At 39.5% G+C, this 26,565-nt stretch overlaps 1 protein-coding gene across 1 annotated transcript in view; it reads left to right on the forward strand.

Annotated features, from left to right (window-relative positions):
* Positions 1 to 326: 326 nt before the first annotated feature.
* Positions 327 to 26,565, forward strand: part of IMPG1 (interphotoreceptor matrix proteoglycan 1) — a gene marked incomplete at both ends in the record, with an annotated part of 86,671 nt that continues 60,432 nt past the window's right edge. Inside the window, 4 exons of the mRNA XM_079716349.1 lie at positions 327 to 393; positions 17,950 to 18,183; positions 23,867 to 24,033; positions 24,302 to 24,330. Coding sequence (XP_079572475.1) covers positions 327 to 393; positions 17,950 to 18,183; positions 23,867 to 24,033; positions 24,302 to 24,330 — 497 coding nt within the window. The remainder of the gene's footprint in view (positions 394 to 17,949; positions 18,184 to 23,866; positions 24,034 to 24,301; positions 24,331 to 26,565) is intronic.

A 26,565-nucleotide genomic window follows, 5' to 3' on the forward strand; every position in this document is an offset into this window, starting at 1 on the left:
TGTGGACACTTGTTTATAATGGCATTCAGGGTCCCCTAGCTGGGCTGACAGATGCTCCTCCAGAAGGTTAATGAGATAAAGTTTCCTCCAGCTGGTCCTTAAGCAGAGATTACACCTAAGGGGAAGATAATGAGATTATTCCAGAAGCAGGCACTGCCTCATGTTCTTCATAAATTAGCCCTCATAAAGGTAAACCAAGAAGGTTATTCTCACTCAGCTAATATCAATATTTCACCGTTTTTCATATTTCTGTCATTTTATTTTTTTAATGAGACTTGGGACTGTTCTATGATTATTACCAGAAATACCAATGCACAAAAGCCAGAATGTATTTGGAAACTAGAAGGGCTATTTTTGTTCTTTGGATTTTTCTCCAAGTTCACGGAATCAAAGGTAAGTTATTTAAATATTTGTTTATTTTTTAATTGCTTATATATAAAATCTATTTACAAATTTGAACATTCAAAATCAAGGTCACCACTGTAACTCAGAGGGCTTGTATATGGTAGGCCTTGAATAAATATTGATTGATTGATTGAATGATTGTCAGAAACGGTTTTCACTTGCTGAATATTTATTTTATATTTGCATAATATATGTATTTTTATATATATTTTATTTTTGCATCTTAAGTGCAATTTATGTTAACAAAATAAGAGAGATGAATGCATCCTATTTACTCTTATAAAACATTGAATACAAATTCATAACATTAATGTCAATAAAATTAGTAGGTCTGTGAAAAAAATGAAATTAATACTTTGTCAATTATGATCAAACAAAAAATGTATTCCTTACCCTCTCATAGTTAAATCATTAGTTATTTTCCCTTAGAAAATAGCAAGTGTGCTTCATCTTCAGAGTCCATGATGAGGACCAACTCAGAAACTCGGTTGCTTGTAAAGTTGTATGCGTAAAAGAACAAGCACTGTAAGTTTTTACAGCAAATCTTCAAGTGAATCTAAAATTAAAGCAAGCCACGAAACAGGCATATTTAAGAAAAATAATGTACTAAAAATAACTTGTTGAATAAAGCTTCACTTTTTTTTTAAGTATAAGGCTGACCATTATAACATAATGTTTAAGACATTCAAAATCAATAATGTTCAGTTCTTCTTTAAGGATGACGTAGCTTTGGACAATCAACCTTTTAATTGAAGTATTGGTTTTAAAGTGCCCATAGAAAAGTAAAACACATTGTTGATTGCATTTGTTAAGTCACAAAAATAACAGACCTGTCAGTTATTTTATATGTAACATTTTAGTGGTTGCATCTGGAGAGAGAAGAAAATTTCTGGAAAAGATTATATGAAAATTCCCTTTATGGTTTGCTACCTATAAATGATAATGGATGGAGAAAAAGCTTACTTACTTGCCTTTCAATTTGTCGATTATATATAAATGTTTACATTTATAAAAACATTTTAATTATAAACAAATGATGGGACTCCAGCATATTCTGAGCTTAATCTGCTGAAGCACACCAATTTGTCAGTTTCAGAAACTTGACCAGTCAAATCAGCTTTGGTTTTGTTTGTTTAATTAATTATGTTAACTAATTTAGCTATTTTCTCTATTTTCATATATTATGTATCAGCTATTACAATTACAAATAGCATAATTACATTCAGAAAGTTAAATGAAAGAAGCTCACCAAAAAACTACCATTTGCTATAGGCCAATATCTATGAAACAAACTATTATAACTGCATAATAAAAAATCTTTACATGGTTACTTGTTTGGGGCTTTTTATTCCATAAGAACCTCAGATCTGTGAATTTATGTTAATCTTTAATTAGTGAGGTACACGGGTAATTAGAGTTTATGTACTTCAGCCGGACTGGTTTCCCATTTGTGACTAATTAACCATTATGAGTGTATTTACATAGAAAATGCTTTTGGAAGAGAGAAGAGTTCAACTCAATACAACTAGCTGTTGAGCATAAAAACTGGGTATTTAAAGTCAAGAATTTCTTTTTAGGGCTTCCCTGGTGGCGCAGTGGTTGAGAGTCCGCCTGCCGATGCAGGGGGCACGGGTTCGTACCCCGGTCTGGGAAGATCCCACATGCCGCGGAGCGGCTGGGCCCGTGAGCCATGGCCGCTGAGCCTGCGCGTCCGGAGCCTGTGCTCCGCAATGGGAGAGGCCACAGCAGTGAGAGGCCCGTGTATCGCAAAAAAAAAAAAAAAAAAAAAAAGAATTTCTTTTTAAAAAGTTATAGATTATTTGAAAAATCGAAAGATATGGAAAATTACCCATAGTACACCTATCCAAACACAACCTATGCTGGCACCTTCATATGTTCCCTCAGTCTTTTTTCTATGCTTATTCAATCTTTACATGATTGCAGTTCTACTGCACACACAATTTTATATGAGGCTTTTTGCACATCTTTTGCATCAGATGAATGGTCTACATTGCTATCTTGCTTTGACAAGCATCATTTTATTGGCTGCATAATGTGCCTTTCAGTTGATATCATGATTTGCTTTATCTAAATACTCAACGAAAGAGAAAGAATTGTTTCTAATTGTTTTGTTGTTATGATATTAAGATATTCATTGCAATGAATATCTTTGCACATAAGCTCTCTCAGTATTTAAGATTCCTAGCATGAATTCACTAAAGTAAAGTTATTGGGTCAAAGCAATATAAACAGTTTCATGGTATTTGATTCATATTGCCAAATTTCTTCTCAAAAGATTTCCTATGCCGGTAGGTAATTTTTCCCAATTTGATTCCACAAGTGGAGTGTTTGCTATGTACCCAACACAGAATATTAACAGATTCAGAGATATGTTGATATTTCAAAAGGTTTCCTTTAAGCTTTGAAGATTTCAAATGTAGTTTTTCCATTGATACATAAAAATGAAATGGTTTCAATTTCAAAACATTCATTAAATAAATCGTTTAGTGCAACAAAAGACAGTTCAATAGTTTCAAAGAACAATTACTTCATCAAGATACAGGCACCTCTCTTCGGTTTTCATAATGCGGATGCCAGTTTTATCCTATGTGTACTGCACTGCTTTATTCGCTTACCTTTCCATTTCACATAAACAATTTCATCTAATTGCTTGTGACATTCTGAGGTGTGGGAGAAAGAGAAGAGAGAAAAGCCACCCTTAGCAAACCCTAAAATGGAAATGGTGTTTATCAGAGTATGGGCTTTTTGCATTATATTTGGTTATACTAAATGAAACCTTAACTAAGTTATTATTAGCTCACCAAGGTAGGGTAATTTATTTTAGTAACTGTGAAATGTCAGGAAATTTGCATTTGAAGACACTCCAGTTCTTGCTAATTCTTTACTACTGGGATATGTTCTCGTTCCATAAGATTACCCAAGAAGTTATTTTTCCTCACTGCGGCTCCATGAACAGAGAACAAAGCTTTATTTATATGCCTGAGATAGCTGCCCAATGACAGTCAGGTTAACTTTGCAGCTCCTATATTTTATCATCTCTGCTACAGTCTCAGAACAGTGTAATCCAAAAGGTTGAAGGCAGATTTTTTCTTCAATTATACCTGAAAAGATGTCCTTAAAATCAGTCATGTAAATTGAAGACACTTTACGTCCAATTGAACAAACCACGGCAGCACACCTCACTCAGACCATTTATTAGATCATATGCTTTAAAAAGAAAAGACGATTGCTGCCTTGTGACCCTTCCAGGCTTATTTTGCTGATCACACTGAAGGACTATTATATGTGTGAGCTAACTAGGCAGCGTTGACAGGACCTATTGCTTTTGTGGCCATTTCCATCAATCATGAGCGAGCCACCACCTTAAATATCAACCATATTTGCATGCTAATCCTGTATGCAAATTCAGATCCTGTATACCTTTGGTGCCTCAGCCTTGTTCACAGACCTTATGCTGTTTTAAAATAATCCATTTGAGGCAAACCAAAAATCCAGTTTGTTTTTCACAATAGTCTCTAGGTTTATATTATAATTCAGTAGATATTTGGAAATGGCCATAGTCAAAGTCTGGTTTTCAGCAACCATTGGGTCTGAGTTCCCTGTCTGAGACTGAGAAACAGTCTCACTGGTGTTTTAGTCTCACTAATCAAGAGCACCATGTCAGATGGAACTATTTTAATAAGGGAGGGATTGTACTTTTTGCTCTGCATCCAAGGCAGTCTGCACGCTGAAGCTTATCCTACCGAGAATTGATATGGTTGACTGGCAGAACCGTGGTGATGAGAATTCATCTATGGAAATGCCACTGCCAAGTCTGACCTACAGCGTGCATCATTATGGTTATTTATTGAGAATGTACTCCCACTGCCGCCCCTCTCTTCTGGCCCCAGTGAATGTGGGAAGAATATGAAAGCGCTACAGAACCATGATAAATACTTCTAAGCATATGGTTGTATTCAGTAGATAAATATTCTCCCATTTACATTCAGCCATTCTTGAGGAAACTGTGTCTTTCTGCGTGCCTTTAGAAAGGCATCTTCTTTCATTCCAACTTGGGTTTCTCCATCCAGCCATCTTTAGACCCCTCACTCACCACGGCCCACATCTGTTTTCATAATTGCTCCCCTAGGAAAAGGGTTAAAGGAAACTGAGCCAAAAGTCAAGGAAAGAGAAGAACTTCCAAAGTCTCCCCGTTGCCTTCAGAATCAAGTCCAATCATTTCATTTGAGGATCCTTACAATCTGCCCCTACCTTCCTTTCCAGCCTTACTTGTAGAACCTACATGAGTCCATGCCATGGCTAGACACATTGCTTTCCGCAGATCTCCTTACTTGGGAAATATACACCAAGAGTGTACAAAACATATATGTGGTATTTAGAGAATAATAATAACATGCTCGCTTCCCAGGTTAAATAATAAAACATTAATAGTACCTTAGAAGTCCCCTGTCTGCTCTGCCAGGATCTCATCCCCTTTACTGTCATAAATCTTGTGTTAATCATGTCATTGCTTAACATTAGTGTTTCCACCTACAGATGTATTCTCTAAATAGTATATTACTATTTCTTCATTTTGTTTGTGTATTCATGTAAGTAATCTCATGTTGTATGTGTTCTCCTATGACTTAGTTCTTTGGCTCAACATTACATTTTTAAGAGTCATGCACACTGTTGCATACATCAGACCCTAAGGCAAGAGCTTACCTGCTACTCTTCACTAGGGAGTGCATTTTCAGGGAAACAGGAGGAGAAGAAAATGAGAGATGAAGCAGTGAAAGAGGGAAAACCAACATAAAGATGCCTCACCAACTGGCCAGCACTTGGTGTCAAGTGCAACCAATTGCTGATTTCAAGGGACCGTCTTTAGAGACTACAGGATCTCCAGATTGTCCATGAGGTTAGGAGCCTAGGGGTAAATGGAGAAAAATTCGTAAGAGATCTCCTCAAAAGTTCACCTCAAAGGACATTAACTTCCCTGCACTTCCAGTGTACCCGTCCATGGGCCACGGGTGGGTCTTGGTGCTTCTCACACCTCAGCAGCAACAGAAAATCCTGGGGCAGGAGAAACAGACACCATGACACAGCAAGAGGCAAGGAACTGTGGGCTTGTGTCTCCCATAATGGGTCAGAGCTTATGAACAGCTGGTCTGAGAGACAGGTGAGGCTAAGAGGGCCTGAGATGATGCTTGAGAGGTGTCTGGGACATACTGCTGCCTGGTATGGATACACCGTGTATTCATTCTTCTGTTGATGGACTTTGCATTACATACAACACTGGTACAGACATTCCCAATTGTCCCCCGGTGCTCTCCAGGAATCTCTCCAGCCTCTAGCTCTCTCTCTCTCTCTCTCTCTCTCTCTCTCTCTCTCTCTCTCTTCTGAATAGGAGAGAAATCACTGTGTCATGAGGAATGCATGTTTTCAGTTTTACCAGGTGATACTGAACTGTCTCCCTAAGTGTTTGTGCCATTTGGAGTGAGAATCACTTTTGCTCCAAATCCTCATCCACACTTGTTATTGCCTGACTTTTTATTTTTTGTCACTCTGCATTGGGGGTGAAATAGTGTCTCAATGTGGTTTTAATTTGCATTTCTCTGATTACTAATGAAGTTAAGTATCTTTTCCTGTATTTTGGGGTCTTTTGTGCTTCCTCTTCTAGAAAATCCTTGGACAAGTATTTTGACCAATTTTTTCATTGAGATATATGTCTTTTCTTACTGATTTGGAGCAGTTCCTTTTAAGTTACAGACACCAACCCTTTTGCAATTATGTTCCCTTTAAAAAACCTTCTGTCAGTTTGTAGCCTTGCCTTCTTACTCTCTTAATGGTATAGCCTTTGATGAACACACATTCTTAATTTCAGTGTTGTTGAATTAGCCTTAGTAACTTCATAGTCTCCTATATTGTCTTATAAAAGACGTTTTGTTTTTCATACTTAATTCATGACAATTTATTGTGTGTGTATGTGTGTGTGAAGCAGGGAAACTATTTCGTTTTTTTTTAAATACTGATAATCAATTGTTTTAGCACCACTCAGTGAATAGTTTCTCCTTTTCTCTCTGCTCTGTGATGCCTCTTCTGCCATGGACATGGGTTTGTTCATTTTTTTATCCCTGAGCTAACACCACATTGCTTCAATTATTTCAAATTTATAATAATCTTGAAATCTTGTAACCATGTTTCCCTGGCTTGGTTCTCTTTCTACAGGAGTGTCTAAGCTATTCTTGACTCTCCACTCTTCCCTAATACATTCTAAAATTAGCTCCCCAAGTTCCACAAAAATCCTATGGAGGTTGAACTGGAATTGTGTTGGATCCATAGATGAATTTGGGGAAAATTGACACTTTTAGAGCATTAAGTCTTTCTACCAAGAACATGGATTATCTCTCCTTTTATTAGTACCTTACAATTAAGTTGCATAATGACTTTTTAAAGGGCTCCATATCATGGACTTATCCCTAGCCACTTGATATTAATTGTGATCATGTAAACGGCATCCTTATTACATTTTTTAACATCTTTATTGGAGTATAGTTGCCTTACAATGTTGTCTTAGTTTCTGCTGTATAACAAAGTGAATCTGCTATACATTACATATATACCCATATCTCCTCCCTCTTGCATCTCCCTCCCTCCCACTCTCCCTATCCCACCCCTCTAAGTGGTCACAAAGCACTGAGCTGATCTCCCCATGTAACGTGGCTGCTTCCCACTAGCTATCGATTTTACATTTGGTAGCGTATATATGTCAATGCTACTCTCTCACTTCATCTCAGCTTATCCTTCCCCCTCGCTGTGTCCTCAAGTCCAATCTCTACATCTGTGTCTTTATTCCTGTCCTGCCACTAGGTTCATCAGAACCATTTTTTTCTTTTTTCTTAGATTCCATATATATGTGTTAGCATATGGAATTTGTTCTTCTCTTTCTGACTTACTTCACTCTGTATGACCAACTCTAGGTCCATCCACCTCGCTACAAATAACTCAATTTCGTTTCTTTTTATGGCTGAGTTATATTCCATTGTATATACGTGCCACATCTTCTTTATCCATTCATCTGTTGATGGACACTTAGGTTGCTTCCATGTCCTGGCTATTGTAAATACAGCTGCAATGAACATTGTGGTACATGACTCTCTTTGAATTATGGTTTTCTCAGGGTATATGCCCAGTAGTGGGATTGCTGGGTTGCATGGCAGTTCTATTTTTAGTTTTTAAAGGAAACTCCATACTATTCTCCATAGAGGCTGTATCAATTTACATTCCCACCAACAGTGCAAGAGGGTTCCCTTTTCTCCACACCCTCTCCAGCATTTATTGTTTGTAAATTTTTTGATGATGGCCATTCTGACTGGTGTGAGGTGCTACCTCATTGTAGTTTTGATTTGCATTTCTCTAATGATTAGTGATGTTGAGCATCCTTTCATGTGTTTGTTGGCAATCTGTATATCGTCTATGGAGAAATGTCTGTTTAGGTCTTTGGCCCATTTTTGCACTGGGTTATTTAATTTTTCGATATTGAGCTGCATAAGCTGCTTGTAAATTTTGGAGAATAATCCTTTGTCAGTTGCTTCATTTGAAAATATTTTCTCCCATTATGACGGTTGTTTTTTTGTCTTGTTTATGGTTTCCTTTGCTGTGCAAAAGCTTTGAAGTTTCATTAGGTCCCATTTGTTTATTTTTGTTTTTATTTCCATTTCTCTAGGAGGTGGGTCAAAAAGGATCTTGCTGTGATTTATGTCATAGAGTGTTCTGCCTATGTTTTCCTCTAAGGGTTTGATAGTGTCTGGCCTTATTACATTTCTATGTAAAAAAGTAATTGGTTTTATATTCCAGAGCTTTGCTGAACAATCTTTATGCTGAAAATTCACTAGCAATCCTTTGGAGTTTTCTCCATTATCATTTGTGAATAAAGAGAATTTGGGTTCTTTCTATTCAGTCTTTGTATCTTTTCTTTCTCTATATTTTCTTACTGCCCTTCATAGGCCAGCCAGGATAATGTTAAAGAGAAATGCTGATTGCATGCATCCTTTCCTTGTTAGTGATCTTGAAGAGAATTCTTTCATAGTTCACCATTAAGTATGATGTTTGTTTTAGATTTTGTGTTTGTTCTGTCTTTGAAAATTCCCTATATTAGGTTGTAAAAAAATGTTCCTTGCTATTCCTAAGAGTTTTAATCATGGATAAATATAGAAATGTATTGTGTACTTCTTCTATTTCTATGGAGATTACCAAATGGTTTTTCTCTTTTAATTCATTAATGTGAAAAATTACCTTAATAAATTTTCAAATATTAAACCAACCCTACATTCCTGAGATAACTTCAACTTGGTCATGACCTTTATTCACATGCTGCTGGATTCCATTTTCTAATATTTTATTTCAAATTGTTACATTAATATTCATAAGCAAGATTGGATTATGATTTTTTTCACATAGTTTCCTTGTCAGGTGTTGTACAAGTTTGTATGAAAATAAAGTTATTTTTTCCATGAATAGTTGATAGAACTCTCTGATGAAGCTAAAGAGTTATATTTATGAAAGGATATTTGATTACTGAGTCAATTTTTTAAAGGTGATAATAATTAGGTTTCCTGTCTCTTCCTATATCCATTTTGGTAATTTGTATATTTCTAGAATTTATCCATTTCATATAAAATTTCAAATTTATTGACAAAACATTATTCATACCCTCTTGTTAAGTTTTTCATGTCTATGGAAAATATAAAGATGTCCCCCTTTTCAATCCTGATAGTAATTAAGTGTATCTTCTCCTTCTTATGTATATTGTTTCTGTAATTAGTATTTTCAAAGGAAAAGTTTTTGGCTTTTATGTCTTTTTCTTCTCTTTTATGTTATCTTCTCTTTTATATTTTATTGATCTCTACTCATCTTCTTTTCTTGTATTTTCTTTTATTTTTTTTCTTTTGTTAACCTCTTGAGATAGATGCTTAGCTCATTAATATTTAGCTTTCTTCTTTTTCTAAAATAGGCATTTTTAATGAGATAAATTTACCTTTCAAGTACTGATTTAGCTGTATCCCACAAGTTTTATTATGTAAAAGTTTGTCATTTGATAAAGATATTTCTAATAACCAGCATGATTTCTTCACTGACTTATGGGTTATTTGTAAGTTTTTTTTTTCGGTTTCCAAACATATAGGGAATTTTCCAGTTGTTTTTTAAAACTGATTTTTAGCTTACTTCTTTGTTGGTCTGAGAACATAATGTACGTGCATTACAGTCCAATATACAGTCAATATTTGTATGTTCTCACTGTGCTTGAAAATAAAGTATATTTTATATATAATATAAATATATACTATATTATATTTTTGTTTTATAATGTTCATTAAGTCAATTTTAGTGATGTTTTCAATCCTCTGTACCTTTATCGATTTTTTTCTGCTTGTTCTATCAGTTACCAAGAAAGATCTCTTAAAGTCCACCTGCTATTATTGTTGATTTTACTTTCTTTATTGTTCTGTCAAAGTTTCCTTTATATATTTTAAGGTAATATTATTAAGTACATAAAATTATAACTTGTTACATCTTTCTGATGACTTTTAAATTTTTACCATTATGATATGACTATCATCATCTTTGTAATGCTTTCAGCCAAATAAGGAAATTTGTCCACTGATGTGCTGGAACTGGCCCATACTGACATACAGGAGCCAGTTGCTCACATCTCTTCCCAAATCTGTGTTCAATAATAGCACATTGGTGGCTTGAAATCAGCCATGGGAGAGTTATAAAACAGAAAATTTGTCAAGTGTTGCAAATCAGGCCTTCTCATCCAACCCTAAGAGCTGGTTATGGAACATTTAACAGCAGACCTCTGACCTCATTAGATATTAATATAGCTATATCAACTTTCCTTTGATTGTGTTTGCATAATATAACTTTTTTCCATCCTTTTAATTTCAACTTCCCTATGTCTTTTCATTAAATGTGTCTGTTAAAACAGCATATAGTAGAATTTTTTTAATGTAGTCTGACAATCTTTCTCTTTTAACAGAAACATTTTGTCCATTTATATTTAATGTGTCCCAAATATTGCATGGGACATACTTATACTAAAAATTAAAAAATGTACATAGTTGTTTATTGGAAATTCAAGTTTGACTGGGTGTCCTATATTTTATTTGCTAAATCAGGCAGTCCTATTCCTATCTTATTCCTAGCCCTAAACCTCAAAGTAAAATGGTACCACATCATAGTAAGAGCTAACAATGTGCCAGGCCTTCTGCAAAATCGTGACCCCTATTTTCTCATTTAATCTTCAAAACAAAACAGAACTATATAACACGCAAACGTTAATCCAAATCTATGGTGTTGGAATTATTGTTATACCTTTTGTAGGTCAGAAAGTTGAAGCACATCGAGATTATTTGCCCAAGTTCAGGAAGTGGCTCAGGAAGGCAGAGCTATCTTACTGTAACTTCAGCCCCACGGGTACTCAAGATGAAGTTCATCTTTATTCTCTGCAAAAACTGTGATAGTTTCTCATGCATAAGAAAGGCAGAGATGTATAGCTGTTTAACCTGTTTAATCTGTTCCAATTCTGCTCTCCTTGAGCAGCTACAATATCATTCTTTTGTGGCAATATATTCAAGAACACTGTACATGCAATTCTCTTTACTCAAAATTCCCAATACACTCCAAGACCAGGTTTACATGAGAACGCTAAAACTTAAGAGTAGCTGTTTCATAGTTTGTAATATTAGAATTGTCAGCAACAAAGAGATTCAGAAAACAAAGATGCTGGGCTAAATTAGCTGATTCTGATATGAGTACTTCAGACATGGTTAGAATCTAATGAGATAAATATGCTCCAAATATATAACACCCCTAGGAATCACAGGGAGAAAGACACCAGCACAGCTGGAACCAGAGGAGAGTGGTTAATGTGTCCCATAAGCAGATCTATCTTCCTGCCCTCTGCTACTTCCTCAGTGCACTCCCAGCTTCTGAAGTTATCTTCCTCCTAATTTGGGGGATTTTTTTCTAGGCTCTTGGTAGGTCTTTGTGATTTCCTGCTACTTGTCATCTCCACCCACTTCCAAGCAGATGGTGGACAGACTCTGCCTCCAGCTTGTGAATGACCTGGTACTGTTGTTCCAGTGAAACCCTTTGGTTTCCATATCATTCAAACTTTCTGTCAAGCCAGGCTAGAAAAATGCTCTGAAAACTATCACATCCCATACATTTGTGAGATACAACTCATCATCTGCAGGTCTCAGATTAGCTTGTAAAATTCCATTCTGATTCTCTTATTCATAACCTGTGTATTTATTTAAACTCCACATTCTGAAACCAATGGAGATGGTGCCCCGAAAATTTACATGATGGGTTAAAAATTGGGAAGCAGAAAAAGGTTAGTAGAAGTTAAGTTAATGTAAGGAAGAGATGATTAAAAGTGGCTTAACAGGGTTGGTCCTACACAGATACGGAGAAGGTATCTGCCTATCCAGGGTGATTTGAGGGGTACTAAAACATCCAGCTGCTGGGGAAAACACTGTTTCTCTCTGTCAACTCCTGAAAACAAGCCTTAGCTAGGCTAGCCAGCAACTGCAACATAATTGTTCTCACCTCTGTTTCACATGCTGTTTACTTCAACCTGACCTCAGCACTAAACCAACTCCACTCACTGTTTTCCAAAGAAATATACTTTACCGTTAGTCACAGCTTATAGAAATATCCTACTCTTCTAACTTTCAAGACTGGCTTATTTGGGGGAGAAAGGATTTTGCTGATTTTGCTTATGTATTCATGTGAAAATCATTTACAATCCTTCACATTTTAAACTTCACTGCTAAAATGCTCAAGTAAATTTAGCACCGCATGAAGAAGCTAAGTGTTGATACTGTGGTTTCTCACAACCTCTGACACACGAATGCAGACCTTGAGGGCACTTGAGAGTCAAGGGCATCCCATGGTCCTGAATTGCAGCAGGAACAGTGCCTCTGGAACCAGCAGGTGGCTGTGAACGGGCCTTGGCCAAGAGGCTTGTTGCGAAGGATTCCTCGCCATAGATGAAGGCAGGCTGTGAGCCCTTCAAGCTACCCCAGGACAAGTGCCTCAGTTGCGTTGCTCTCCTTTCTGAGGACACAGAAGGCCGGTCTTTTGCTTCTACCCTTACTCAACATCCTCCTCTGTCTCCCCACGAAAGGGCTGGGGAGTGAGCACCCATTTTTGTTCTGGATCCAAGACCCTGCCCTGCTGGGCCCCTGCCTGTCCACTTCCTGACACCTACCAGACATGAAGAGCTCAGGACCCCACTTGCTCAAAGGTCATCCCCCCAGAGCACAAAAGAGACCACCCTCTCTCTCTTTCCTTTTTTGGAAATCTATAATTAACATTTTTATAGATCTTTTTAGAGTTTTCCATGTATATGAACAGATCATTATTTTATAAAAATTGGATCAACAAAATATATTTTCATGCCATTATCTTTAATGCTTGTCCAGAATTCTAATGAACTCTTTTTTTTTAACTTGGTAGGTATTTTTCGTTGTTGTTGTTTATTTATTTTTCATTGAAGTATAGTTGATTTACAATGTTGTGTTAATTTCTGCTGTATAGCAAAGTGATTCAGTTACACGTATATATACATTCTTTTTCATATTCTTTTCCATTATGGTTCATCCCAGGATATTCAACATAGTTCCCTGTGCTCTACAGTAGGACCCTATTGTTCCCCTTTCTCTTTTCTACTTCTCCCTTCAACTTCCGTTCAGTCCCTGCCCTCTCACCAAGCCACATACGCCCTCAGCAAAATTGCTTGGCATCTCACCTATAGATTTGGTTCTTCCTCTTTTTCTTAGTGCAGTGAGATGGACTTATCAATACATATGTATCCATGCAAATACATAATAGAATAGAAGATAGCAAGCTTTACTTCTTACAGTGGTTTTCCAGGGTCCTAACCCTTTCCTTCTGACGTAGAAATGCAATGGCCAAACCTATTTTTGCAATGTGAAGAAAAACAGTGCAACCGCCCTAATGCTTTGAGAGAAGGGGGCACTGATTTTCACCCTCAGCAGGGGGTAGTGGTGTGGAGACAAGGAAGGCTGCCGTGGCACCCAAGTTTCCAAAGCTTCAGGGAGGGCAACGGTGTGGCATCCACCCCGCATCACTGATAATCAGTCTGTAGGCTGACTATCGTGGGACTGCATTGGCTCCGTATCTCATTACAGAAAATCACTGAAATTTTCCCTGATTTCTATGGTCCTCTTTTCCACCATTTACTTGCTTGCAGCAGGCTTGTCAGAATGGAATTTCACTGGGAGCCACACGTAGGAAGATAGAGGAGAAAGCAAGATGTAGGGGCTCTTGTCATCTCCACTTGATCATGCAGAAGACAGTGTGCTTAAAATCCATGCAATTTTCTGGAACAGCATTAAGCAAGTGTTCAGTACAACTGCCTAATTTCTGAGGCGTGTTCAGGTATGTTAAACACAATGTACGTTTAGTTCCCTTGCTCTTTGGAAGAAAAAAATTTCAGGTGGGTAATTGAGCATTTCCACTAACAGAGGGGCCGGGACTGGGATGTAACAGATCACAAGCAAGCTGAGCGTTTGCAAAAAAGCCAGAACTGTTTATTCTTTTTTGGTAAGGTCTGGAAAGCATATGCAAGATTAAATTTTTATGTTTTAAGACTTCCAGTTATTGATTTGGTCCTGGAGGGTTACCCACTTTCTCTCTGTGGAGTTCTGTTCTTCAAATGGAGATTTTTATTCTGGAGGAATTCCAGTAACTTTTGTCTCCTCTCCTGTTAATTCATTCATTAGGACATCGCAGCCTTTTCCCTTAGGAAAATATAGTGGGTTCACTAAGTGCTTTTACCAGTGGCTGTCACTCTCACCACAATGCTGCCGCGAACGCCCCATTCTCCTTTTTCTGTTGTCTTTACTGTCACTATATGTGTACAGTAATCCTAGATTGTAAGCCTGCAGGGTTAGATGGTGAGAAAACATTCCTCTAGAGGAGAGAGTCTGGTGAGAATTGGTCCAAACAGGCTGGTAAGGAGCCCCTTGAATACATAACCAAGAAAGAGGCTGCCTGGCGGGCAAGGCTGAGCCCTGAAATGGAAACTTTGTAAGCAATCTATGATTGGAGGCCAACTTTGGTACAGGAAGGAAAAAAAGAAACACTTCAGTGATGTAATAGGGAGGTAATAGGGAGGTTTCCCAGGATGCCAGTCAACATCGAGCCCTAGCAGCCTAGAACCTAGAGTGGAAAATATACTTTTGACTGAAGGGCTGACCTTCACGTGAACTAGTGGACATGTTTAGGCAATGCTTAGACAATCTAATTTTAACACAATACATGAAGGGACCAAAGCCCAGTATTTCAGAGCTGCCTCTCCACCCCAGCGAGATCTGACTTTTTCTTAGGATAATGTAATGTTTGAATTCAGTGTTTGAATCGAATCGTTGTTCATTAATTTCCCTTTCTGTACATTTGGACATTTCCAAACTTGTCACAGCTACCCTGGGTGGCGGGAACTGCATCAGCTCCAGGATTGAGCGGTTAAAGAAATTTAATTTAAACCCCAGTTTAAACCTTCGGTGTTGACCACCTTCCTCAGTCTGCTGGAAGTTGCCTGCCTGTGGACCTGCAGTCCTCTTCCCGCCACATAAATACTGATATTTCCCATCTGCCAGGCCTTTCAGGAGAACCTCCCAGCTCAGTGGGAGTCCATCCCACCATGCTACGTCTCAGCCCTTCCTCAAATGGTCTGTTTTGCTTCAAAATCACAACCTTCACCACCACACTAATCAACAAATGTCAGTACTGAACACGCACAATCCCAAAGTCAAAGAACCGATTATCAGGGTTCCGTTTTCCAACCTTCAGCTCTCATTATATTATGTGTTCGATAGCGACACCTTCTGGTGAAGTGTCACAATAGCACGTTGAATACACCAGGCTCTACAAGCACACTGCAAACATCAAAATAAAAAATAAAAATAATAAATAAATGAAAAGAAGGAAGGAAAAAAGAGGAGGGAATGAAGAGAGGAAATGTTGATAGCTTTGCATGTGGTGTCAGGGGAATCCTCCCTCACTCATACAAGACCTTGCTTTGTTTCAGGAAAGGAAGTAAAAACAGATCTTTCAAAGAGTTTTGCTCTAAGTGCAAATAGAAAAATGGGTCAATGGCTAGAGGGAAAGTGCTATCAAGAAAGAATCTTTTAGGTAGAAGGAGAAAATAATAGAATGTTTTCAGGCTGATAGGAACGATCCAGTAGAAAGAGAGAAAAATGATTCAGTAGGTGAATGAAAGGAGGGTTTCTGGAAGAACACCCTTGCGAGGTGAAAACGCTGGGATCCAGTGCATAAGTAAAGGAATTGGGCTTATACAGGAGCACGGACCAGTCAGTCATCAAATAGCCACAGGAAGAAAAGCAGAGTATTTGAGCACAGATGCAGCCAGCGAGTGGATGCAGTGCTGGGAATCTGAAAAGTTATCTTCTGGTTCCTCCTGATCTCAATAAAATGTGAAGCAAGGTCATCAGCTGAGAGTGAGAATTGGCAGGAAGTGCAGGAAATCTGAGAAAAGTTGTGTGTAGTTCTCCAAGAGAGAGAGAGAAATTCAATGGACCAGAGAAATGTAGTGTGATATTGTTGAAGGATCATAAATTTAAAGTGAGTCCTAATGGTTGTTTTTCTCCAGCCATGTTCAGCCACTAGGCTGCCTGTGAGGAGAAGGCAAAGAGTGGTATTTAACCCTGGTTATGGTTTTGCCTGTCAGGTACAGTAATGGGGGCAAGACAGTGGAGGACTCGACCTCCTAAAGAACCAGGCAATATTAATACTCTTTCCTATTGATACCTATGTTTGTAATTGGCTCCATTTAGTATTTTTTCATTGGTTTACTCTTGGATAAATTGAAAGATTCTGGGGATGCTGATTTTACTAAATTCTACTTTGTGTATAAACCATCTCCTTTCTGTTCTTTTGGTTTTCATTCACAAAGGAATTTGGAGAGCCTTCTTTAACAAAATGGGAACTTAAATCTCTATAAGCCACATGCTGGTGGTCTCCAGGGGCCAGAGTGAGTGGTCCCAACTGTGCATCAGTAATTCCTTTCTTAAACGGTAGAACGGCTGAAAGGAAAGAGACGGAGTGGGAGAGGAAGAGTGGAGATCTGACCACACTGTTAACATGCTCTGACACCTCTAGGCCTCGGTACCTTACTGAGTGGCAAACTGAGAAAAATGGTATCTGTTTCATCTATACACTAGAGCTTTTCTGAGAGTGATATAAAATAATACCGATGGAAAAAATTCAAAATAAAATAGTACTCAGTGAATGTAAGTTATTTTTATGAGAGGTCTACAAAGCTAAAAATGAAATCCAGACCTAACCCTACCAGACACCTCAGTGCCAGCAGATGAATGGCTCCGGGAGGTTAATCTTCTGCCAACACCCTCTCTTTGACCTCCCCTCCATCCCTTCTCTCATCATCTCACATAAAAGATCAAGCTTGCTTTGTAAATGAAAATCCAAGGCCCCAAATCACTTTCAACCAGATTGCCACCCCCAGAGCCCTGCCCTCAGAGAAATCCTAGAGCTGCTGCTAATAGGCAGGGGGGTTGTTTTGTTGCATTTTTTCCCCTAGGTTTATAGAAGCACTCCACTTCCTCATCAAGAGTACACCTCTGGGTACCACAATGCTATATCATTCCCCACTTGAATTATAATGTCTATCTAAAGAGGCATCTCTCGGGAGGCTTGAGTGCTAAGTGGGGAGTGATTTTTAGAGAGATGTGTGGGAAAAGGTTTCAATATTTGGCAGTTCCTAAGGGCAAGATGATTCGAAATGTTGTTTTTGTTTTTCTTTTTTTTAACTATGCTTGATCAGCCCATTATGCTATTCCCTGATTTCTGAAAATGTCGTCATTGAAATATCACATGTGGCAGTTGCAGCAAAACAGAGAACTTCCGTAACCCTCAGGATCAAATTTTTAGTTTTTTCCATCCATTTATTATATGCTTCACTTACAGCACACAAATGTATATATTCATCAGGAAATCAATCTTTTTTAAATTGAAATATAGTTGAGTTACCATGTTTTAGGTGTACAACAAAGTGATTCAGTTATACATGTGTATATTCTTTTGCAGATTTTTTCCACTATGGGTTATTACAAGATATTGAATATAGCTCCCTGTGCTACACAGTCGGTCCTTGTTGTTTATTTTATATACAGAACTGTGTATCTGTTAATCCCAAACTTCTAATCTATCCTTCCTTGCTCCTTTCCCCTTTGATAACCATAAGTTTGTTTTCTATGTCTGTGAGTCTGTTTCTGTTTTGTAAATAGGTTCACTTGTATCATATTTTTAGCTTCCACACATAAGCGATATCATGATATTTGTCTTTCTCTGTCTGACTTACTTCACTTAGTCTGATAATCTCTAGGTCCATCCATGTGGCTGCAAATGGCATTATTTCATTCTTTTTTATGGCTGAGTGGTATTACCAGGAAATCAATCTTTCTTTTACAGATCTCTCCATTAAAATATACAGTTCTGAAATTAAAGACATAGACAATGCTGCAAGAATTGAAACAACTGAAAATACTGGAAAAAGTTACAAAGTGTCAACAATGAGACGAATATTCGATTTGGCAAAGCATCGAACCAAAAGATCAGCATTTTTCCCAGCTGGGCTTAAAGTCTGTCCACAGGAATCCATGAAACAGATTTTAGCAAGTCTTCAAGCTTATTATAGATTGAGAGGTAAGGAAAGAGGCGCAGCCTGTTCAGACTTTCCCTCTCTTCATCCCTTCCCTTTCATCCATCCCAAGGTTGTGTTCAGCACAGAACTTCCAGTCTCTCATTCAGTCACAGGAGTTATAAAAATCAGCCAACTGCTTTGAGAGTTATGAATAATAAGCCTTCGAAACTATGGTAGATCTGTGCTTGTATGTTTTAAAACCATGTCCTGTGCAACACAGAACCATGAGAGCATTTAACAAGCCACCAGAAAGCCTTGGCCTCTGCGTTTTACCTCTTTGTTTTATTTTTGCCAAAGCCCACTATTAACTCCTAATGTTGTAAGAAGCACAGGATGATTGCAGTGTCAGGAATCTGTGCAAGTTGATTTATGACTTAAGGTTTCACTTTTCAAAAACCACATTACAATCCCAGTCCTCCCTCCCTTCTTGGTAAGTTTCAGTTGTTTACTGCTGATCCAGTAAAAATGTCTGAAGCTGGGAAACCTGGAGGCACAAATTAGCAGTGGTTACCAAGATAAATAAACAGGGGTGTTAATGGGATTTACAGCACAATTACCGTGATTTCCATCAGAGTTACAGTGCAGTTTTTACCCCAAGACAACATTACAGGGCTCTTACAGCATTCCCGGAAATCATGATGGAGTTCAATCACACCACAGCCAGCAGTAGCTGTCCTTGCCATTCACTTATCGTGGATGAAAAAAATCCCATGGCTTCTTCTTTAAATGAAAGAAAAGAATCTTTGGTAACTGCTATTAAACTCCCCAGGTAGCTTGTCTGGCTGCATCCTAAACGCAAGTCACCTTACATGTGAAAATTGAGGACGTTTACTGATTTCCACCTTGATCATAATAGATGTTTGCTTCCACTCCAAAGAGCACAGTCACCCTGTTCTATTTCAAGGCTATTGACTAGAGCAAGCTGGTTCAATTCTAGCCTGTGATGTGTTGCACATTCTGACAACGGAAAACTATGCCATCAACTAACTTCCCACCAAGTTCTTAAGTATTTACATCTATAAGATGTGCAAAAGTTGAATTAATCTGGGTGTCCTTATTGGGTTTCAGAAGCATAATTAACTAACAGTCTCAAAAATATCAAGCCTTGGGCTTCCCTGGTGGCGCAGTGGTTAAGAATCTGCCTGCCAATGCAGGGGACACGGGTTCGAGCCCCAGCCGGGGAAGATCTCACATGCCGCAGAGCAACTAAGCCTGTGCGCCACAACTACAGAGCCTGACCTCTAGAGCCCGCAAACCACAACTACTGAGCCCATGTTCCACAACTACTGAGGTCTGCGCACCTAGACCCCGTGCTCCACAACAAGAGAAGCCACGACAATGAGAAGCCCGCGCACCGCAATGAAGAGTAGCCCTTGCTCACCGCATCTAGAGAAAGCCCGCACGCAGTAACGAAGACCCAATGCAGCCAAAAATAAATAAAATTAAATTTAAAAAAATCAAGCCCTATGTTCCTCATATGTCTCATTTTATGTGGAAGTAAAAAGATACTTGCTTTCTGACAGAAGCCACACCTGCAGAGAAATGACAGCTACTGGATCAGAGTCAGAAGGAGGGCTCTAATTACAGAAAATCAAGTGCACTGTATTAAAATTCTGAGGTCCTAGCACAGCACCTCTGCATATGGATGCAGAAGCAAAGAGGTCATTGGGAATGAAAAGAAAAGACAGTGCCATATGTAAAGCATTCATTTTGGATGTACCTCCACATTGATCAGACAATGACACTGGTAAATTTCATGTTACTTGTTAATGGGCAGAAGCATAAATACATGGGATATGCATCACATTGACTAGGAACATAGCTGTTGCTAACTATTTTCCCGTAACTTCTAATCCTTTACGATGTTCACAAATAGGATTCATCACAGGTATTTGTAGAATAGACTATTTATTGCTGCCACCAGATTTTTCGCTCTGAATTTTATTCTTAGCTCTTTATTCTTGATTAGGTTTGCCTCTTTCCTTCTTGCTTCCCTGGATGAAACAAACCACTGTTTTTCTCCCCACAGCAATGACAGCCTATTATCTTTATGGCTGCCCCTGGGTGATATGAAATTTTACTGTTCACCAGCATGGGTTTCTTAAGTCTAACAAGTTGGTTCACAAAGAAACTAGAAATAAGACCCAGCTATAAAGCAGTGTTTCTTTGACAGAGTAACCCAGTTATTGTTCTCATAGCTGCTTTTATGAGACTATCTGTTGACATTCTTCAAACTTAGAGGAGACAGCTCCCACATTCCTCAAATCAAATGGAATACTGAGCTATTTCTCTTCCCAATGCTTAAAGCAGCACAAGGGAAAATGTTCTGAGCTTCCTGATAGAATCGCCAAGATTTCCTCAGAAAGCACAGACACAAGGGTCAAGGTTGTTTCTGGTAGTTTCCCAGGCAGAACCTCTGCTCTCACCACGCAAACTCTCTCCTCTGTGACCGCCCCCCTTCAAAGTCTTCTGTGAGTCCCTTGTGACTTCACCCCTCCCCATGTCTCTCCCTCTCTCTCCCTCCCTCCCTTCCTCTATCTCTCTCCACTCTCTCTTTCTCCCAACCCCAATATTAAAAGCTAGATCTTTCTTTCACGTTCATGTGTGACTCGGAGAAAGTTAAAGGTGAAGGGAATCCTAGTTCTTGCTACTCAAACTGCTGTCCACAGACCAGCAGCATCACGTCACCTGAGAGCTTGTAAGAAACGCAGATGTCCAGGTGGCTCACCAGACCTACTTCATAATCTGCATATTCTCATATTGATAAGATGCCCAGGTCATCCCGTTCCTCCACCTGCGGCACTTTCTCCCACCTCAGGGACACAGAAAGCCCTCGTCCCTATTAAAACCTACTTTTCCCAAAGGCTCTGAGAGAACATCCTCCCTGAAGCACAAATGCCTGGAGCTGCTTGAAGAGTTATTTCCCTGGGGCACTGTCGTCTACAGTGATCAAAATGTCGGGATGAAACAGAGACCAGTATCTTTTCTTTAGACGATTTTTGAGGGGCAGGATTTCGGTGACTCCTCCGATGTCATTTTTCTGGCATCCTGGAAGCTCAGCACAAATCAGGAGGCACAGAATCCTTCTGTGATCAAGAGCACAGGAGCACCAGCCCATGACTCACTGGCAGAGTCATCCATCCTTGCTAAGGGAGCCTCAAATTAAAACCTTGAAAGTTGAGGCATCAAAGGACCTCAGGGCTGGGAGGAGTCTGAAAACCTCTGAAAAGTTGGATTTTTCTAACCTCTCGGTTTACCTTTCTGCACCATCTTTGTCTGACTCTATGGAGAAGGATTGCCACAAGGATTTTGGAGAAAGTCAGAGCCTTGCCTCTCCAGTATCCCCACAGTTGCTTGAGATCTGACCACAGAACCTCAGCCTTTCTGCTTAATGTCTCAGCCTAGCCTGTTTGATGATGTAAGAAAAACCCCAGGCAACACACACCTCAAAAGTGGAAAACTCGATGGCACTTTTGAGGTGGTGGGCGCTGCAAACCACCCCCCCCCGACCAGGGTCTGTGGGTTCTGGTCAGGTTGCTGCTAGTAAATGACCTGAGCTTCTGTTGGTCTGGAATTCTCTTTGCCTCTTAAAACAGAAAGCTAAGAGAAACCCAGATGTGGACCAAGTGGGGAGTGAGGGAAGGTACAGCACTGGAGTAAGAGTCTCCAGACTGGGCTTCTCATACCTTGTTCCTCCCCATAACCCATAACCCCTTTTCTCTGCATGGCAGTCAGAGGGTTTCTTTAGAAAGTCAGATGATGTCAGCTTCTACTCCAAAGCACCGCCTTGCTCCTCATCCCTCCAGAGTTAAAGATCAACATATTACAATTGCTTAGGACCAAAGTCTTCTATCTTTTATTTCTAACTTAATCCCCTAAAATAATTTTTAAATTAGGTGCCCTCTTGAGAGCTTTTCTGTTGACATCTAAAGTTTTCATCATAAGCTTAAATAATTGGATAGGATGTAACTTTTGGTGAGCTGTAGATATTGATATTGAAAATAAGATAGGAATTAAAGCATTCTCGTATATACAGTGGAATCTGTCATAGATACTCAATACTTACCATCAAGTATTCTACAAATGCATGAACAAACCCTTCCAAACAGCAGGCAATGTCACATGGTCCCTTTTCCTCCACACACTCACGTTTCCATCCCACCTCTCACTGCAGAGTCTTATCTTAAAGTAATTTAGGTCATACTTGAAAGTCTGTTATGGGTTGCTCTAAAATACTTCTCAGTAACGAAAATGTACATAAATTGAAATTACAGTTTTTACTTATTTCCTAAGTAAATAACTTATTTTACTTATTTCCAGAAATTTCTTCTGGATTCAGTTGCATTTATAATTATTTTTAATATATAATTGATTAAAGGAAGTAGATATAAGTTTGACAAAAGCTTTTAATTTTTTATTGATGGATATAAGCTCAGATATTGGTTTGGGCTAACTAATGTTTATAGATACAAAATTAGGAACAAAGCTTTGGAAGGGGCCAATTTAAATGAAGGGCCTATAGCTTAAGCTCCACTAGCTTCTGCCTCTGGATAGATGGGGTTGCTTTGGTGCTGTCCCTCTATTAGTTCATGTGCCATTATTTATTATTCCTATTATGTATTGCTAACAGTAGACAGGATTTAACATCCATTTTATCCCTATTCTTTTCCTTAGTTTCACTTAAATGCTGAGAAGACGTGTTACATAAATAAGTAGACGGGAACAGATGGAGTTTTGTTACAGTAGCATCCTTTTTCTTAAGTTCCTCCGGCATTTTATGCTAACAATCACATCATGATCTGCCATCATTATTTTTAATGATCTATCAGCTGTCGACTTCATTAGGACGTCTTCTAAGGTGTTGAAGGCAAAGCATCAGAAACTGCCCTACTTGCAAAAACTGTGTGTTTGCCCTTGACTAAGTTCACTCCCTGTCTTAATCTCAAACACAGTTATTTCAAATACCCTTTGTGTGGCAACCTAGGGGCCCTGGGCCATCACAGGAAGACTACGGATGGGGAGATGGGGGAAGGATGACGGCCAAAGGGAAAGTGAGGAAGGAAACATGTGTTGTTGGGCAAACCAACTTAGGAAAGCATGACAGGGAAGCTGAGATCTAGAAACTGAGTCTCTTTAAACGTCTGTGTGCCTGTTTCCCCCTTGGAAAGTCTGCAGATACAGCGGGGAACCTGTGCCCCAGTTGAAGATGACTGGGCTGCAAGACCTGCGCCATCTCTGTGCCTCTCACCACATACTTTCATGTCCATCCTCTATGACTCTCAGCCTTGCTCTGGCCACAGTGACCTTTTGACTGTTTTTTCAATGTGCCCAGCATTCTCCAGCCTTGGGGCCTCTTCCCAAACTGTTCAAAAGTCACCTTGATCATGAGGCCTTCCTCAACCACCCTATTATAAATAGCAGTCTTACACACACACACACACACACACACACACACACACACACACACAAGCCTGTATTTCTATCTCCCTTCTTTTATTTTTCTCCATGGTGCATATAGGGGCTCAATAAATATTTGTTAAATGAATTCATCTCTATGGGCTATAGGCTATTGCATCAGCATAAGCCATGATGGAGCTTGCCATGTTTAAGATTGGGCTTGGGTTGGGAGAAGGGCATCTTCTCAGGATGTGGCCGTTTTTCCCTCCTCATGGCGCCACCTTGCAGTGTGCCAGGAAGCAGTGTGGGAAGCATATCGGATCTTTCTGGATCGCATCCCCGACCCAGGGGAATACCAGGACTGGGTCAGCATCTGCCAGCAGGAGACTTTCTGCCTCTTTGACATCGGGAGAAATTTCAGCAACTCCCAGGAACACCTGGATCTTCTTCAGCAGGTGAGTTTAAACACGGAGTGTTGAGAACCCGGTCCAAATAGCTCCCAGGCCTCCACACCCTGCCCCTTTTGACCTGGCTCCCCCAGCATAAGGGTTGGCTGAAGAAATGCTTAGAGAGATCTGAGAAGGCCAACAGAAATTTTATTCCTGCAAAATAACATTTTACAGGCTGATTGAAGTGGAGTTAAAGGGGAAAGGGAATGAAAATAGACTTTGGCTCTTCAGTTGGCATTGTCTCTTGATAAAATTACTTTTTATCTTCCTACAGAGGATAAAACAGAGAAGCTTCCTTGAGAGGTGAGTACCCAAAATACAGTGCAGCATGCTCTTGAATTTTGAACGATCACATGAGGAGTGAGACTGAGCTATTGTGCCTTTATATTATTTCAGCTACTGAGATCAGAGTAGGTTATTCTGACAGACCCTTTATGCATATATTTTGCTGAAGATAAATGAGTATATTAAAAGGAAATGGATAGATCTTATAGATTAAGATAATTATCTAACATGTTTTTTACTTATTAGAGAGAGCAATTAAAATAGCTTAATTTTTAGAACTGATGAAAAATATTCCTTACATCAGGAACATGTTGAATGCAATCAGAGAGCCACCTGAAGTTTGAACTCTCATTTGGTATTCTGTAAGGTGTTAGTATTTCTCAAACTAAACTGAAGCACCGAGCTGTGTCTTCTACAAGAACCGAGTATCAAATAAGAAAATCAAAAAGCAAAGTACATCCGATAAAAATGATTAAAGAAGAGAGATGCTGTTGCCAAACTCTAAACTCACAAATTACACTCATAACAGCTAGAAATCTAAAGCTGAAGATAATAATACCGCAGAGAGAGCCACAAATTGGGCTGTATGAATTACAATTCTTTATAACGCTTTTCACATTTGTTCCTTGGTTTCTGTTCCCTTTGTCACAACCTGGCCCAGGACCTTATTAATTTACGCTGTGCAAAATGCCAAATCCTTGCCTCTAACCTCTTACCCTCCTTAACTTGCATAACTGCTCCTGGGTTAATACATCTGAGATATTCCTTTTTTTTACACTGAGCTTTGTTCAAAGGCTGTTCAAAAATACTCCCGCATCTTCCTCTTGCCCTTCTGAATATCCACTGCCACCCTTCTCCACGTGCTCTGTGTGCAGAGGGCTGAGCGGGAGGGACTGACTCACTGGCCTCCCTTGGCCTCTGACTTCTGGGAAGGACCAGCCAATGTGGATCAGGAAACCAGAGGGAGGAGCGGAGTGAGGTGAGCGAGTTTCCCACCTCCCCACGCCCCCGACCTACAAAGTCTTCCAGGGCTACAGACCTCTTTCAGCAGCAGCTCAGCTCGTGTCAGGCAGCCCTCTCTTGCCACAGAGCCTTCTCTGTCTCTGATTGGTGGTAACTGCTGCATTATCTCACCCCTGCTGGAGAGGCGAGCTCTTGGTACCTCGCTGTTATCACCCACGGGCTCTGCACTCGCCCTTGTGGTTGCTCGTATACTCTTCCCATGACTTAGTAAGCAAGGCCTTTCTTAGACTTTGCTCAAATTACCCAACTCTGAGTGAGCCATTTGTTCCCTCTCAGGACCTCCACTGAGGCAGAGGCCAAGCTAATTCATCAAGGGCTTCACCCCCTGACCTTTCCAACTTTGCCCTCCGTGAGCCAGGATCCCACCACTGCCACCATGACACTTCTTCACCACGTCCAGTCCACACCCTGCTCATCCTGGGCTCTGACCACAGCCTTCCCCTCTGCCTGAAGAACCTGTCTTCTCCACCCCACCCACCGAAATCCTGCTCTCCTCTCAAGACCCCTAGTCCCCTACGACAACAGAGGACCTAGCCATTCCCTCTGGTCTTCCATCAGTGCGAGCCACTCTTTAGATCAAACAGTCAACCATGACTATATTGTATAAGCACAGACACGATCCTCTGAGACCTAATAGCTTAGAGTAAGAAATCTTTCAGTGAGCTTCAATGGCTATCACTACTGCTACTCCTTTCTAAATAAAGCTTGCTAGAACGGGCTAATGGGATATGCAGACAGCTCTATAACCATGACCTTGGATGATGCTCCCTGGCACTGCAAACCTACCCACAACTCCCTGGCAGGTTACCATCGCAGGCAATGATTATGTCCAGAATAGGGATTCAAGACACCTTCATTATCCAGAAATCTTTCTCTCTCTCTCATTATCGTAACCACAAGAGTTACTTTATCAGATAAACTTAATGCCTCTCTGAATTTACAGGTTTGAGGGTCTGAGATTTTAGCAAGAATATTTCAGTCATAGATCATGTGATCAATTATCTTTGATGTCAAGGACACAGTTGAAGCACAATGGAGACTATAAAACATCGGACCCCCAGAACCATCTTTGCCTACTATGAAAATGCTCCCCAGAATGGCAAAAAGCCAAGATGCTTATGAAAAACCCTGGAGTTAAACATAATTGTTTTCGGGTTGTTTGAATTTTTCTTCAAAGAAAATATATTAGAAGATTACTTCAGTAATGAAAATATAGATAAACCTAGTTTT

Source organism: Hyperoodon ampullatus (genome assembly GCF_949752795.1).
Source record: "Hyperoodon ampullatus genome assembly, chromosome: 12".
Taxonomy (NCBI): domain Eukaryota; kingdom Metazoa; phylum Chordata; class Mammalia; order Artiodactyla; family Ziphiidae; genus Hyperoodon; species Hyperoodon ampullatus.